Source organism: Clarias gariepinus, chromosome 10 (assembly GCF_024256425.1).
Source record: "Clarias gariepinus isolate MV-2021 ecotype Netherlands chromosome 10, CGAR_prim_01v2, whole genome shotgun sequence".
Lineage (NCBI taxonomy): Eukaryota > Metazoa > Chordata > Actinopteri > Siluriformes > Clariidae > Clarias > Clarias gariepinus.
In genome coordinates this window covers 26,059,254-26,073,011 of record NC_071109.1, presented here as the reverse complement: position 1 = coordinate 26,073,011, position 13,758 = coordinate 26,059,254, and the positions used below count along the sequence as shown (strand labels likewise).

Sequence of the window (13,758 nt, the reverse complement as noted above, 5' to 3'; positions counted from 1 at the left end):
ATGTGTCTTGTGTTTGGCTTTTGGTGAGCATGGTGAAGGGGAAGGGGAGGTGTGTGAGCCCCCTGCTGAGAAAACAATTCACACCTCTGCATAATAACATTGTTACCGACATCAAAAAGACGACATCACTTTTTTGATATTAAAGGACTACATATGGTTACAAACTGCTACAGTGAAAATATTATAATTAAACTTAGCAGGCTAGAAAAGAATGCTAATGAAAAAGAAGCGTAGAAGACTGGTCTCTCTCTTCTTTTGTTGTTGTTTTTGGCCTTACCTTTATAATTTACAATATCATATTGATATGCACTATCCTTATTATATTAGTGCCTGATTTAATGTCTAATCCAAGTCTGATCACGTTGCTAATTTAGAAGACATTAGAAAATAATTACAATAAAAAAAAAAATTGTTGTTTTTTTTACATACAGATGTTCATAATGAATGAAATTTATAGTGAAAAACTATTATTAATACGGTAATTTTAAACAAGATAGACCAAGATGACATCAATAATTATATAGACTGTAAAGGTTTTAAAAGTATTTAAGGAAGAATTATAGCTTGGTGCATCCGCTGAACCTCAGCCAGCTACGAATCGAGGGAGAGGGGTAAACACATGCACACATGATGTGTCGGAATTTCTCTGTTTATTATCAGAGAGCATATTTAAGCTTTTGGCCCAGTGCCTGGTGTCATGTTAGTCCTGTACATCAAAAGAACAAGTCATAAACATGTAAATCATATGGAGACCCAGAGACAGACAGATGATAGGAAGCGGATTTGCATTTTCCGGTTATACAGTAGGGTTCCAGATATTTACATGTACATTCGTCTGGACACAGGCTATAGAAAGTATTACCTATGAGCAGTGTTGAGGGACGTTACTTTTTAAAGTAGCTTATTACATTACAAAATTACTGTTTTTTGAAAATTACTGAAAGCGTGATAAAAGTAACTATTTAGAGTACTTTCCCATTGTAGAAAGTGAAAACTCCTTTGTGATTCCTCATGCATGTTGTTTTAGTTAAGACCTTTATAATTATTCCACCATCATCACTCAGTAAAGTTTGGCCCATAATCTGTTAATTACTAATACCCCTATCTCTCCTACGCCGTTTCACCAATGGTCGTAAGTACAGTTCATGATTCAGTTTTAGCGCTGTGTTTAGGTTTCCATCTTTCCGCGCGTCGGTCCTCGCATAGTCAAAGCGCATAGGTGAGACAGGGGTATAACAGCAGGAATTACAAAGGGGGGGCGGGTTATCGGGGGCGAGGCTTGTAAGACGACTTTCACACACACACACACACACACACACACACAGACAGATTGGGAATGACTGCTGTCTGGCTCACAGACTACATAAATTGTCTGAATAACGGATTACATTTTTGAAAATGTAACTAAATAACTGAGTACTTAAATGGCGGTTAGATTATTCGTTACATCACAAAAGTAATCCAAGTACTCTAACGCGTTACTTTGTAACAAGTTACACCAACACTGCCTATGAATGAGGAAGCACAATGTTTTATGGCCATAGAGGCATGGGAAAGTTTGCACATTGTCAGAAAATCTTACATAGCTTTAACATTTTAAACTAAATTAAGTCGAGATGCTTATAGAGTTGACATTTGCTAACGGTACAGCATGTACCGCGGATATGTTTTCCCACTTCCTTTGTCTTAATGTGCAAAAACGAGCCATCAACCAGGGTTATCATGTTTCTGCATAATTCCCAGGTCAAATCTATCTCTCAAACCTCACAAAAAAACTGATACAGTAAATCTTGGGAATAGAAGAGAAAGAGCCATTTTTCTTCTTTATTTTAGCCAATGCATAAGGAGCATTTTAACCAATGATTTGTTGTAGTTGACATTTTTGCAATTATAATGTTATGGAAGCTAAACTGTGATTGCACAGCATCTAGAAAAGCATCCAAATGAATGGATTGACTGTTATCTTATCCAGGTATCGGTTCAGCTCTGATACGGGTCAGGGGTAGCTCAGTGCTTAAGTCATTGTACTACGATTTGGAAGGTCTCAGGTTTGAATCCCACGACCACCAAGTTGTCCCTGTTGGGCCCTTGAGCAAGGCCCATGACCCTCAACTGCTCAGATGTAAAATGAGGTGAAAATGTAAGTCTCTCTGGGTAAGGGTGTCTGCTACAATGCTTAAATGTAAATATCTGTCAAATAGAAGAATGTTTTTAAAAGAGTTCGTTGGTATTTAATAGGAGTTGTCTGGAGTCGTACAAGTGAATTTTATGCTGAAAACATTTGCTGAGTGTCTGGTATAGATTTGGATATACCCTAGACATCAATTCAGGAGCAGGCTCGGCTTGTTCTGAGGTTATTTCCGGTCACGTCTGTTGGAACTAGCCATTGTAAATAGTCACTTCATTGCTGTTAGAGACTGGAGGCTTGCAGAGACACTTAAGCGGGGTTTCTGTGAGGCTGGTAATCCTTCTCCTCTGTCTTTGTTGTCTTCCACACCCACATGTAGGCAGTCTATCACAATCTGACCTGTCTCTCTACCTCGGCTCTGTCTGTTCCTCCATCACTCTGCAGACTTCAAAAGGGAAAAAAGTGTGTCTCATGTGGCCTCACTAGGGGTTTTGGATTCCTTGCTTTTGTAAATGTTTGAATGTTTAAGAAACTATAATAAAGTGTCCTGGCCCTGTTAAAGCCAGAATATATATATATATATATATATATATATATATATATATATTTTTTTTTTTCCTCTTCCTGGTGGGCTTGGAGATAAGTTTACATAACTTCTTGTGGTGACCCCACACACACTTAATCATCGGTGGTGTCTCGCGCTCCGGCAGTGCCCTCAACACCATCATCTCTCCATTGTCCTGACCTCAACTTCTTTTCTACTCCTTAGCCTTTGACACTCTCTAAACCAGCTTTGCTTTTACGGTTTCCTTATCTTTTTCACTTTGTCACCCCTCTTTCCTCCTCTTCCTTTCTTTTACACTCCACATCCATGTTTTTAAATCATCATTCATTTCTAATCTTTCTCTTATACACCCCCCTCCTTCTCTCACTCCTCCACTGTTTGGGGTGATGTCATTCAGCACTGGGAGAAGGTTGCCAACTGACATCCTTTCAAAATGATGAACTGAGCTCTTTGTTACAGCCGTTTCCCGACGCCTATATCTCGAACATATGGCACTAAATCCTTCTGCACATTTGGCCCTGTTCTCACTGCTTGGACCTGCTTGAAATGCAGAATCAGCTCAATTCATTTAGCAGATTATTGGGGTGACATACAGTATTAATGCGCCAATTCATCAGAGTACAGAAGAGAAGAAGTAAACTTTCTAGTCTAATTTTGCTCTTTTATAATATCTATAAAGGGATGACGATTATTTCCAGTATTACACCTTTACTTCAATTTTCAAAGGATGCAGAAAGACAGGAGGAAGCATAATGACTTGGCATCCAAAAACAGTGGTACTGCTCTGCCCAAACACTAATTTACCCAAACCTTCTCTCTTTGTGAACCATACAACATCCTTGACTAATTCCAATCTTAGACACTGGAACATAGGAACACTTTAAACTCAGAATCAAGACTAAACCAATTCATCTTTGGGGCGGTCAGACTGGTTTTATGTTATTCATAAGGATTTTGCATAAAGCAAAACAAAAAATAGCATTGTGTATATAAATAATAATCATAATACTATGAATATACACTATATAGTTTCACAGACCTGTTGCTTTTTTTGACAAGCATGTCATTATGCTTCTTCCATTGAAGTAAAAGTGTAATACTGGAAATAATCTCCATCCTTAATAGATACGTGAGAAACTTCTATATTTTATAGAAGAGTCAAATTATTGGCCTGCAAATAGCAAATGAGACTTAAAATCATTGGAATTGTGTCAAGAACTGGTCAACACATCCTGAATATAGAGAACTGAAACATTTTGTAGAGTTGCATTGTAAAAGAATTACAGTAGAAATACAGCTTTTTCACATGCACACTGCAACAAGAACTCTCAGGATCGGGAATAGACTGTGGGTGTGACCAATTGTTAGTCATTCTAATCAGAAAACAATGCTTCAACTTGCTGTTAAGCATAAAGATTGGGCTTTGGAGCAATGGCAACAGGTCATGTGGTCTGATGGGACCAGAGCGACCCAATGTCAAAGTGATGCGGGGTCGTCAGGGTGAGATGTACCCATCATGCATAGTGCCCCTAAACAAGAATCAGGAGGCAGTGCATATACAGTGGTGTGAAAAACTATTTGCCCCCTTCCTGATTTCTTATTCTTTTGCATGTTTGTCACACAAAATGTTTCTGATCATCAAACACATTTAACTATTAGTCAAAGGTAACACAAGTAAACACAAAATGCAGTTTTTAAATGATGGTTTTTATTATTTAGGGAGAAAAAAATCCAAACCTACATGGCCCTGTGTGAAAAAGTAATTGCCCCCTGAACCTAATAACTGATTGGGCCACCCTTAGCAGCAGTAACTGCAATCAAGCGTTTGCGATAACTTGCAACGAGTCTTTTACAGCGCTCTGGAGGAATTTTGGCCCACTCATCTTTGCAGAATTGTTGTAATTCAGCTTTATTTGAGGGTTTTCTAGCATGAACCGCCTTTTTAAGGTCATGCCACAACATCTCAATAGGATTCAGGTCAGGACTTTGACTAGGCCACTCCAAAGTCTTTATTTTGTTTTTCTTCAGCCATTCAGAGGTGGATTTGCTGGTGTGTTTTGGGTCATTGTCCTGCTGCAGCACCCAAGATCGCTTCAGCTTGAGTTGACGAACAGATGGCCAGACATTCTCCTTCAGGATTTTTTGGTAGACAGTAGAATTCATGGTTCCATCTATCACAGCAAGCCTTCCAGGTCCTGAAGCAGCAAAACAACCCCAGACCATCACACTACCACCACCATATTTTACTGTTGGTATGATGTTCTTCTCTGAAATGCTGTGTTACTTTTACGCCAGATGTAACGGGACACGCACCTTCCAAAAAGTTCAACTTTTGTCTCGTCGGTCCACAAGGTATTTTCCCAAAAGTCTTGGCAATCATTGAGATGTTTTTTAGCAAAATTGAGACGAGCCTTAATGTCCTTTCTGCTTAAAAGTGGTTTGCGCCTGGAAATCTGCCATGCAGGCCGTTTTTGCCCAGTCTCTTTCTTATGGTGGAGTTGTGAACACTGACCTTAATTGAGGCAAGTGAGGCCCGCAGTTCTTTAGATGTTGTCCTGGGGTCTTTTGTGGCCTCTCGGATGAGTTGTCTCTGCGCTCTTGGGGTAATTTTGGTCGGCCGGCCACTCCTGGGAAGGTTCACCACTGTTCCATGTTTTTGCCATTTGTGGATAATGGCTCTCACTGTGGTTCGCTGGAGTCCCAAAGCTTTAGAAATGGCTTTATAACCTTTACCAGACTGATAGATCTCAATTACTTTTGTTCTCATTTGTTCCTAAATTTCTTTGGATCTTGGCATGATGTCTAGCTTTTGAGGTGCTTTTGGTCTACTTCTCTGTGTCAGGTAGCTCCTATTTAAGTGATTTCTTGATTGAAACAGGTGAGGCAGTAATCAGGCCTGGGGGTGACTACAGAAATTGAACTCAGGTGTGATAAACCACAGTTAAGTTATTTTTTAACAAGGGGGGCAATCACTTTTTCACACAGGGCCATGTAGATTTGGAGTTTTTTTTCTCCCTTAATAATGTAAACCTTCATTTAAAAACTGCATTTTGTGTTTAATTATGTTATCTTTGACTAATAGTTAATGGTTTTTGATGAGCAGAAACATTTAAGTGTCACAAACATGCAAAAGAATAAGAAATTAGGAAGGGGGCAAATAGTTTTTCACACCACTGTATCTGGGGTTATTTCAATTGGTCAGGTCTGGGCTCAACAAAGTTACGTGAGAATAAAATGAAGTCAGCTGATGACCTGAATGTACTGAATGACCAGGTTATCACGTATATGGAGTTTTCAAATTCAAATTCAAATTTTATTTGTCACGTACACAGTCATACACAGTACGATATGCAGTGAAATGCTTTTTCGACTACCAGTGATCTTAAAATAAAAAGTTAAACATAAGAATAAATATAAATAAAAGGTAATACGGTAGAAAATAAAGTTAATATACTGTACAAGTAAAAATAAAGACATATTGCAGTAAAATAAATATTGCAGAAAAATGAAATTAACTAGTAAAAGTAAAAATATACTGTGCTACCTAAAATAAAATAAGAATAAAAATAAACTGTACAAATAAGAACAAAATATATATAATATAGAAATATGAAAGAAGAAAATTTGTCCATAAGTAATTAAAAAAATGGCTGAGGTGTGCAAATATGCATAAAGTGACTGACTTCTTAAAGTGTCTTATTATTAAAGTGATTTGTGCAGTGGTCCATAATGAAAGTATAAGTATATAAAGGTTATTGTCAGAAGTGGGACACAGATATATGTTGCACAGATATATACCAGAACTTAAATTGTGTCACAGTGGTTCTGGAAGCATGAGGAATCTTTTCCACTCATGAACATTACATGCAGTAATCAAAGCTAAAGGAGATCGAACGAAATAATAGAGTGTGCAAGTTATTATTATTATTTTTTTTAATTATTATGATTAATAATTCATGGCCACCTCAGCAGTCTCTCTGGAAAATGAAAACAAAAACAATAACGTGGGGGAAAAAAGAAACAAGATTGATAAATGAATTTGCCAATAAATGAACCTCCTTAAGATTATACAATTTAGGTTTCTATAATTAATGATATAGATAAAGTAAAGCGTTATTTGTTAATATTATACATTTAGTTAAATTATACCTAAATCTAAACCTGCTCTTCAACCTCACCGAATAAAAAAAGCAACTGGAGAAAAGCCACATGTCATCACATGATAATGATACGGCTTTACAAGAACCACGATAACTGAGTGAATGTTGTCATTTGGGATAGTACCATTTTGGGGATCTGGACTCAAAGGAGGGTAAAAGTGCTGATCTTGGTTCAGCCCCTCCCTGTCTCTACTGACCTCATATCAACATACTCAGGGCAAATGTAAGCCAACCAGGGTACTAATAGGTAGTTTTTCTTTTCAGATACTACATCATCCAGCTGCTAAATTGGTATATGGCAGAGCATAGAGTTTGCAAAGCTTCCTAATCTGCTGCCATCAGCAACTGTAAATACATTTTAAGCTTACACAGCCTCCCATAATACAGTGGTCTATTTTTAACAACGTGTTTTATGGTGTTCCTCAGGAGGGAGAGAGTAGTGGTTGCATGGAATCTCTGCCAGGGTACCACTTAAAAAGGCCAGCTCAGTAGTAGCCAGCTTACTACACAGTTGGTAAGCCACTGAGACAAACCCACTCTCTTTGTTAGTGACTATAAACTGTTAGATCTTAGTTTCAAGGTTTAGCAGGGATGGGGAAAAATTGGTTATGGATGGGTATGAGTGGCACGTATGACTAAAGTACAGAACAGATGTAATGCAAAAACCAGAATGAAATGTGCATCAGCGCAGCAGGGAACTGACACAACAATATCTTCAGGCATAAAGAGATTACAAGCTAGTTATGATACACCACTGACTTATCTTATCTTAAGACATACAATACATATAGATATACAAAACAGACACATAAAGCAAATCCTCAGATCTAATGTGAGGCATATCCTCCACCCAGAGAAAAAGTCTCATTATGTCCTGTGCTTCAGCCACATGGTTCTTCTTTTGTGGTTACCATCTTTTAGGAGAGAATATTTTCACATGACTTCATGTCTGGCAGCTAAATGATGAATCAGGAAAAATATTATAGGGAGTCGTAATTCGATATCAGCTAACTAACTTTTGTTAAAAGGGTCTTGCTGCTGATATATACTTTCCAGATGTTCAGTAACAGTCAGCTAGTTATAAAGTGTATTATTATTATTATTATTATTATTATTAATAAAACCTGGAAGTATATTGTTAAATCACCATCTCTCAGGGAAAAATAGAATAGAGTACAGAGCATAAAGAATGGAGTATTCTGAAAAGGTAAGTTGGTCTGCTGAGGGCAGATTTACTCTGTACCAGATTAATAGGTGCGTCAGGCACATGACTTAATCATGCCTAGTATCCACTGTACAAGACACAGTACAGACACAGTGTCCAAACCTTAACCTTGTTGAGAGAAGAAGTCCTGGAGAACACTATACACTGCAGGAGTCCAACTGTCCCACTATTAGTACAAGATCTCAGAGAAACAATGAATGGGACTCTATAATGAATATTGTTACTTTGCATAAGCGTATTGAATCAGGAAACGATGCTCAAAGCAAAAGGTGGTCCTACAAAATATTAGAAATATTGTACAAAGTTACAAGGGCCTACCAATCAAAACCATCTCAGTGTGGGAAATTCTCAAGGTTCAAAAAACAAACACAGGGTTCACTAAGACTCAGCCTCATCAGAACGAGGTAATGAGAATTGACCAGCATGTCCAATTTGACAGTTATTCAAATGACCATGCAGTGATGACTCAGACTGATGATCACAACAGACTGCTGTGTCAGTTAACAGTGGTGTACACTTCTCAGTGTAAAATAGCTCAGTATAGCACCAGGCTTGGGTCTTTACGCTAATAGCGAAGAGGCAGCGTTATTGCTTCTTCATTTTTAAGCTCACTATGTAATGGCGATTTTAATATGAAATAGGCCGTTGTTCTAAGCATGCCTCTGTGGGGGTTCAGTTTAGAGCAGTACATGTTGTAGTCTATTGACCTCAAACCATGTTCATGCCCTTTAGCAAAGAGTACGCCCATGCATGGCTCTGAACTGGCCACATAGCTTTGATGACCAGACCTGACCTCAGTGACAGGATGAAGAGTAGCACCAATTTCCTTCCTTTCTGTGGACAGATCCATGCTGAAATCATGAAAATAAGAATTTAAGGGTTATTGGTATTAGAGCCCATTTTTTACAGTGAGATTTGTTTTCTGAGGGATCATCCCCAAAAAATGTTATCTTTGTTTTATTGGGTGTCACTTTCTGGACCTTTGAGCCATTGACCTGATTTGCAAATGCCACTGTAAAACAGGACATGCTGACATCACCGACTGGCTGACATAGCCATGTGTTGCTCTTGCACTCAAATTATGATGTAAACAAAGAATCACTATGTCTATGTGGAAATGGTATTTCACAATTGTAATGGATTTAATACATTTGACGCAACTGTATTCCAGGTTGTACTGTATATCTGTCCAGCTAAACCTTGGTTCTTTGGCTTAATTGGTAACAAATGAGAGCAGTGCAAGATAAAGTCAAAGCTAATTCATCCAGACCATTTCAGTATTGTCTGGCATCATCAAGCCCCGAGTAACAGCTGCAATTCTAAGGTCTAGGTTGCCAGTTGCTGCAATTGCTTGCCTACACAAAGTATCATCGACCCAGAGTATCCCTGAACCTGATGCCCTGTCAGAATTTACAATTCATCATGAGGTGGTTGCTAAAGTTAGTTCACTGTAAAGTTGTTTGCCGTAGCGGATTCTTAAAACTAGCTGAACTGAATTTCTTTAAGCTTAGAAGGTTGATGCCATTGATGGAAACTTCAATCCTGTCTTTAGGCAGGATGACAATGGACTCATAAACAGGAAGTACTATAAGTATGAAACATATGCATGTATTGCTCAAAATTTTTTGCTCGTCTAAATAAATATCATTCTTCTTTACATGTAGACACGACAGTTTGAGCTGTGCGTACACCCACAAATAGTACACACACCAATTACCCACACTGCTTCTATCTTATCTCCCATCCCTTATTTCCATTTCAGGGAGTTGGCAACCAAAGTCCTATGCCAACAAAGGCCTCGCAAGATCATGTTTGATGCTTTTTACTTCAGAGAGAAATGGCTTGAGTCAATATTATGCCATGGGGCTGTGCAGGCGGTGCCACATTGTGGGTGGTTCCTGTGAGGTGGTCATGAGGTCGCAGCCCAGGGGAATTGGAGTGTTTCCAGCACATTGTTGGAGTTTCCAGTATAAACACAGAGAGATAGTCATCCTCCTGACAGGTCTAACACTGAACAGTCACCATCCATTGACAGATCCAGGGTTTGTCTGTGGGAGGTGGAAGTGGAGTGACACAGTGAAAGATGGAGCACATAGAGCATCTGTCTAGGGTTAAAGTGGGGAGGAAAGGATCGATGATTTACTAATAGTCCTAGGTTGGGGGAATGAAGCCGCTGATTAATAATCGTCTTAATGTTAGTCTTTGTGCATGGCAGAATAAAGAGTATAAACTTAAGGCACAGAAAAGCTAAATTCCCATATACAGTAATCAGCCATAAAATTATAACCACCCACTTAATATTTTCCACCAAAACAGTAATGCACTGTGTTCTTAAACCTTTTTATTGGAATCAGCATTCACTTTTTCCTCAAATTAAGCTACAGTAGCTTTTCTATTGGATCAGACTTCACAGGCCAGCCTTCAGTTGACATGTACGTCAGTATCTCTTGGCCACCCATGACCATGTCAGCGGGTCACCAGTTTTCCTACCTTGGATCACTTTCAGCTCCCGACTACTGCAGACCAGGAACATCCCATAGGAGCTGCACTCTGGTTCCCATAGTACGGTGTCAGATCACAGGTTCATGTTTTTTTGGTGGCAGAATGGGGTAACTATTCAATATTAGGCAGGTGGTCATAATATTATGGCTGATCAGGGTCTTTTTACTAATATAATGTCTTTTTAGATCCAGGTTATGGTTGTAGTCCATGCATGTTCTCTGTAGGGTATAGGTTAACACGGTGCATTCCTCCAGCCTCACCCCAGCAATTGAAATCCCAAGCAGTTATTTTGGTAAGGACGAAGGTCAGTAGTTATTCCTGACACCCTGTACCACAGTGAGAACTCCTGTCTGTTTGATCAGCTGTGGAAAAGCGGTTCTTCGTTTGTAGAACAGTATAATACTAGGAAAACATTCAGGGAAATATAATTTTTGATATTACTATTAAACGTATTACAGCCATGGCCAAAAGTTTTAAGAATGACACAAATACTAATTTTTTAACCAAATCTCGTGCATCAGTGTTTTTAGATTTTTTTTGTTATATATTACTACGTCATACTGAAGTATAATAACAAGAATTTTGTTAGTGTCCAAGGCTTTTATTGACATTTAAATGGCGCTCACTTTTTCTTCTCTGGACAAGCTTTTTTTCCGGATGCCTCAAACAATCATAAAAGGGATTCATCAGAGAAAATGACTTCCCCACCCCTTAGCTTTCCAATCTCTGTACTTTTCTGTGGAATATCAGTCTGTCTCTGATGTTTTTCCTGCAGAAAAGGGGTTTCTTTGATGGGTTTCTTCATGAAATGTATGAGGCTGAGTGCTGCCATCAGTCCTGTGTCATGCCAACAGTAAAGCATCCATAAAGCATTTGTAACTTCTCCCAACCATCCAAGAATGGTTTGCTGATGACAAATGCCTTTTTCAGCATGATGGAGCACCTTGCCAAAAGGCAAAAGTGTCAACTAAGTGGCTCGGGGAACAAAACATTGCAATTTTGGCTTCATGGCCAGAAAACTCCCCAGACCTTAATCCTATTGAGAACTTCCAATTGGAAGTTGGTTCCAATTCTAATTGGTCCATCCTCAGGAGCCCGGTGGACAAACAAAAACCCACAAAATCTGACAAATTCCAAGCACTGATTATGCAAATTCTGGCATCAGTCAGGATGTGGCCCAGAAGTTGATTGACACCATGACAGAGCGAAATGCACAAAGAATGTCTTGAAAAAGAAGGGTAAAATATTGACTCTTGGCATAAATTTTATATAATTATCTATAAAGGCCTTTGACATTTATGAAATTCTTGTAATTATATCCTGTTTGCCATAGTAACATCTGACAAAAAGATCGAAAAACACGAAAGGAGCAGACTTTGTGAAAATTGGCTGTACATATAAAGAAAAACCATCATTTTGCTTGCATATAAAGAACTTCCAACAGATCACCTTTATGCTATGATTGAAAATTTCTATTTTGACAGAATTGGTCTCTTCTATTATGTCTCTGCTCCCACGCACAGGACATAAGGGGTCATCTTAAGGAAATTTCGTAGTGATGTGTTAGTTACCCACTCAACTACCATCATCATAACACCTACTGATGGCAGATATTTTAGACAACATCGTTCATCCCTCTAATACAGATTCAGAGACTGAATGTAGAATCTATGCTAGGACACATTGCAGCTGTTCCAAAGCCTTGCATTTGCACAACACCTTCCTGACTTGCTTTGTGGTGGTTTTCCCTGTAATTTTTCATCATGTGTGTTTTCTGTCTTGACAGAGAATATGTAAGCAAGCAAGATATTTCAGCATTTTGAGGTTTTAACATCCTGCCTAGATTAGATGTTATGATTTACTTACTGCAGAACAGTTGTTTTAGCGTAGACCAGGAAAACTAAAATACAACGTCATTTGTAGATGTGTTAAGAAAGGGTTTTGCAATAGTGTTGGTTTGCCGCCCAGTGCAACTATCTTTTGATATTATCTTTACTTTAATATTTGTCTACAGTTTGAAGACAAATATTAAAGTTAAATCGTAAAAGTTAAAATCGTATCTACTTAATAGACACGTCTATTTTGTAGTTATGAATGTTTGATAAGCATTAATTAGTTCATCCAGGATTCAGATTAAAGAAGTAGATGTAATATTCATATCCTAAAGTAAAGTCATATTAGGAATACTAAGACTTAAGTTATTAGTCTTTTTTTTTTTTTTTTTTTTTAAATCATAGGGTTCATCCAGTTTTCTGTTTTTGTATTTTTTTGTTCCAGAGAGCTCTTGGCCACCAACTATCAAGAGATATGGTACGGTCCAAATGGTTCACGCTATTTCTCCAAGCCATCCAGTACGGTGAGTTTATCAGAGGAGAATGACTTTCTAAATTACGTTAAATATGTTTATATTGAATTATTAATGATGTTCTTAAGATAATTGTTGTGATGTTAATTTGTTGGTTGGTGCTCAGGTTGAGTTGGCAGGTATCTGCCATGCTGACGTTACAGGATGACAATGTTTAATATGTTGTTTAATGGTGTCTAATAGTCAGTGGTTCCCAGCCGTGGTCATGGAGAACAACTTACCAATTAGCTACCAATCACTAGTTACCAATTACCTTGACCAATTACCTAATTAAGAGCCATTTCTGAATAGACGTGTGTGGTAAAGCAGGGTAAGCACTAAAATGTGCAGGACATGGGGTCCTCCCAGACCACTGATGTAAGTACGTAATAGCGCTCAGGTTTGAATAGTAACTCCTATGAACAAAAGGGCCAGAATTTTTTTTGTGTTTCACCAGCCATTTTCATCACAATATCACATTCACAAGAAATTCAATTTCACTTCCAGCTTTTTTATGCAGTGTAAATCCCACTGCACCATTATTAGCAGGGAAATATTCCAGTGAAAGAAGTAAACTGCCTCCGAGTGGCGTAGTGGTAAAGTGCTCACCCTATTACCTGGAGATTGCGAGTTCGATGTGAGAGGTTACAGCATCGATACCCAATGCTGTAACCTCTTGCAGCCGGAGGTCTAGAGAGAGCTGATTGGCCGAGCTCTCTCAGAGGGATGAGAGGTACTTAGTGCTTTCACATTAATCACGGCTCTACAGCCAATCAGAGGCATCTGTGAGCTCACGCAAGAGGAAGGAGCGGATAGCGCTGTCCTCCGAGTGTG

At 38.5% G+C, this 13,758-nt stretch overlaps 1 protein-coding gene across 1 annotated transcript in view; it reads left to right on the top strand.

Annotated features, from left to right (window-relative positions):
• Positions 1–13,758, top strand: part of adam19b (ADAM metallopeptidase domain 19b) — a 35,961-nt gene that overhangs the window by 6,410 nt on the left and 15,793 nt on the right. Inside the window, exon 4 of the mRNA XM_053506511.1 lies at positions 12,858–12,936. Coding sequence (XP_053362486.1) covers positions 12,858–12,936 — 79 coding nt within the window. The remainder of the gene's footprint in view (positions 1–12,857; positions 12,937–13,758) is intronic.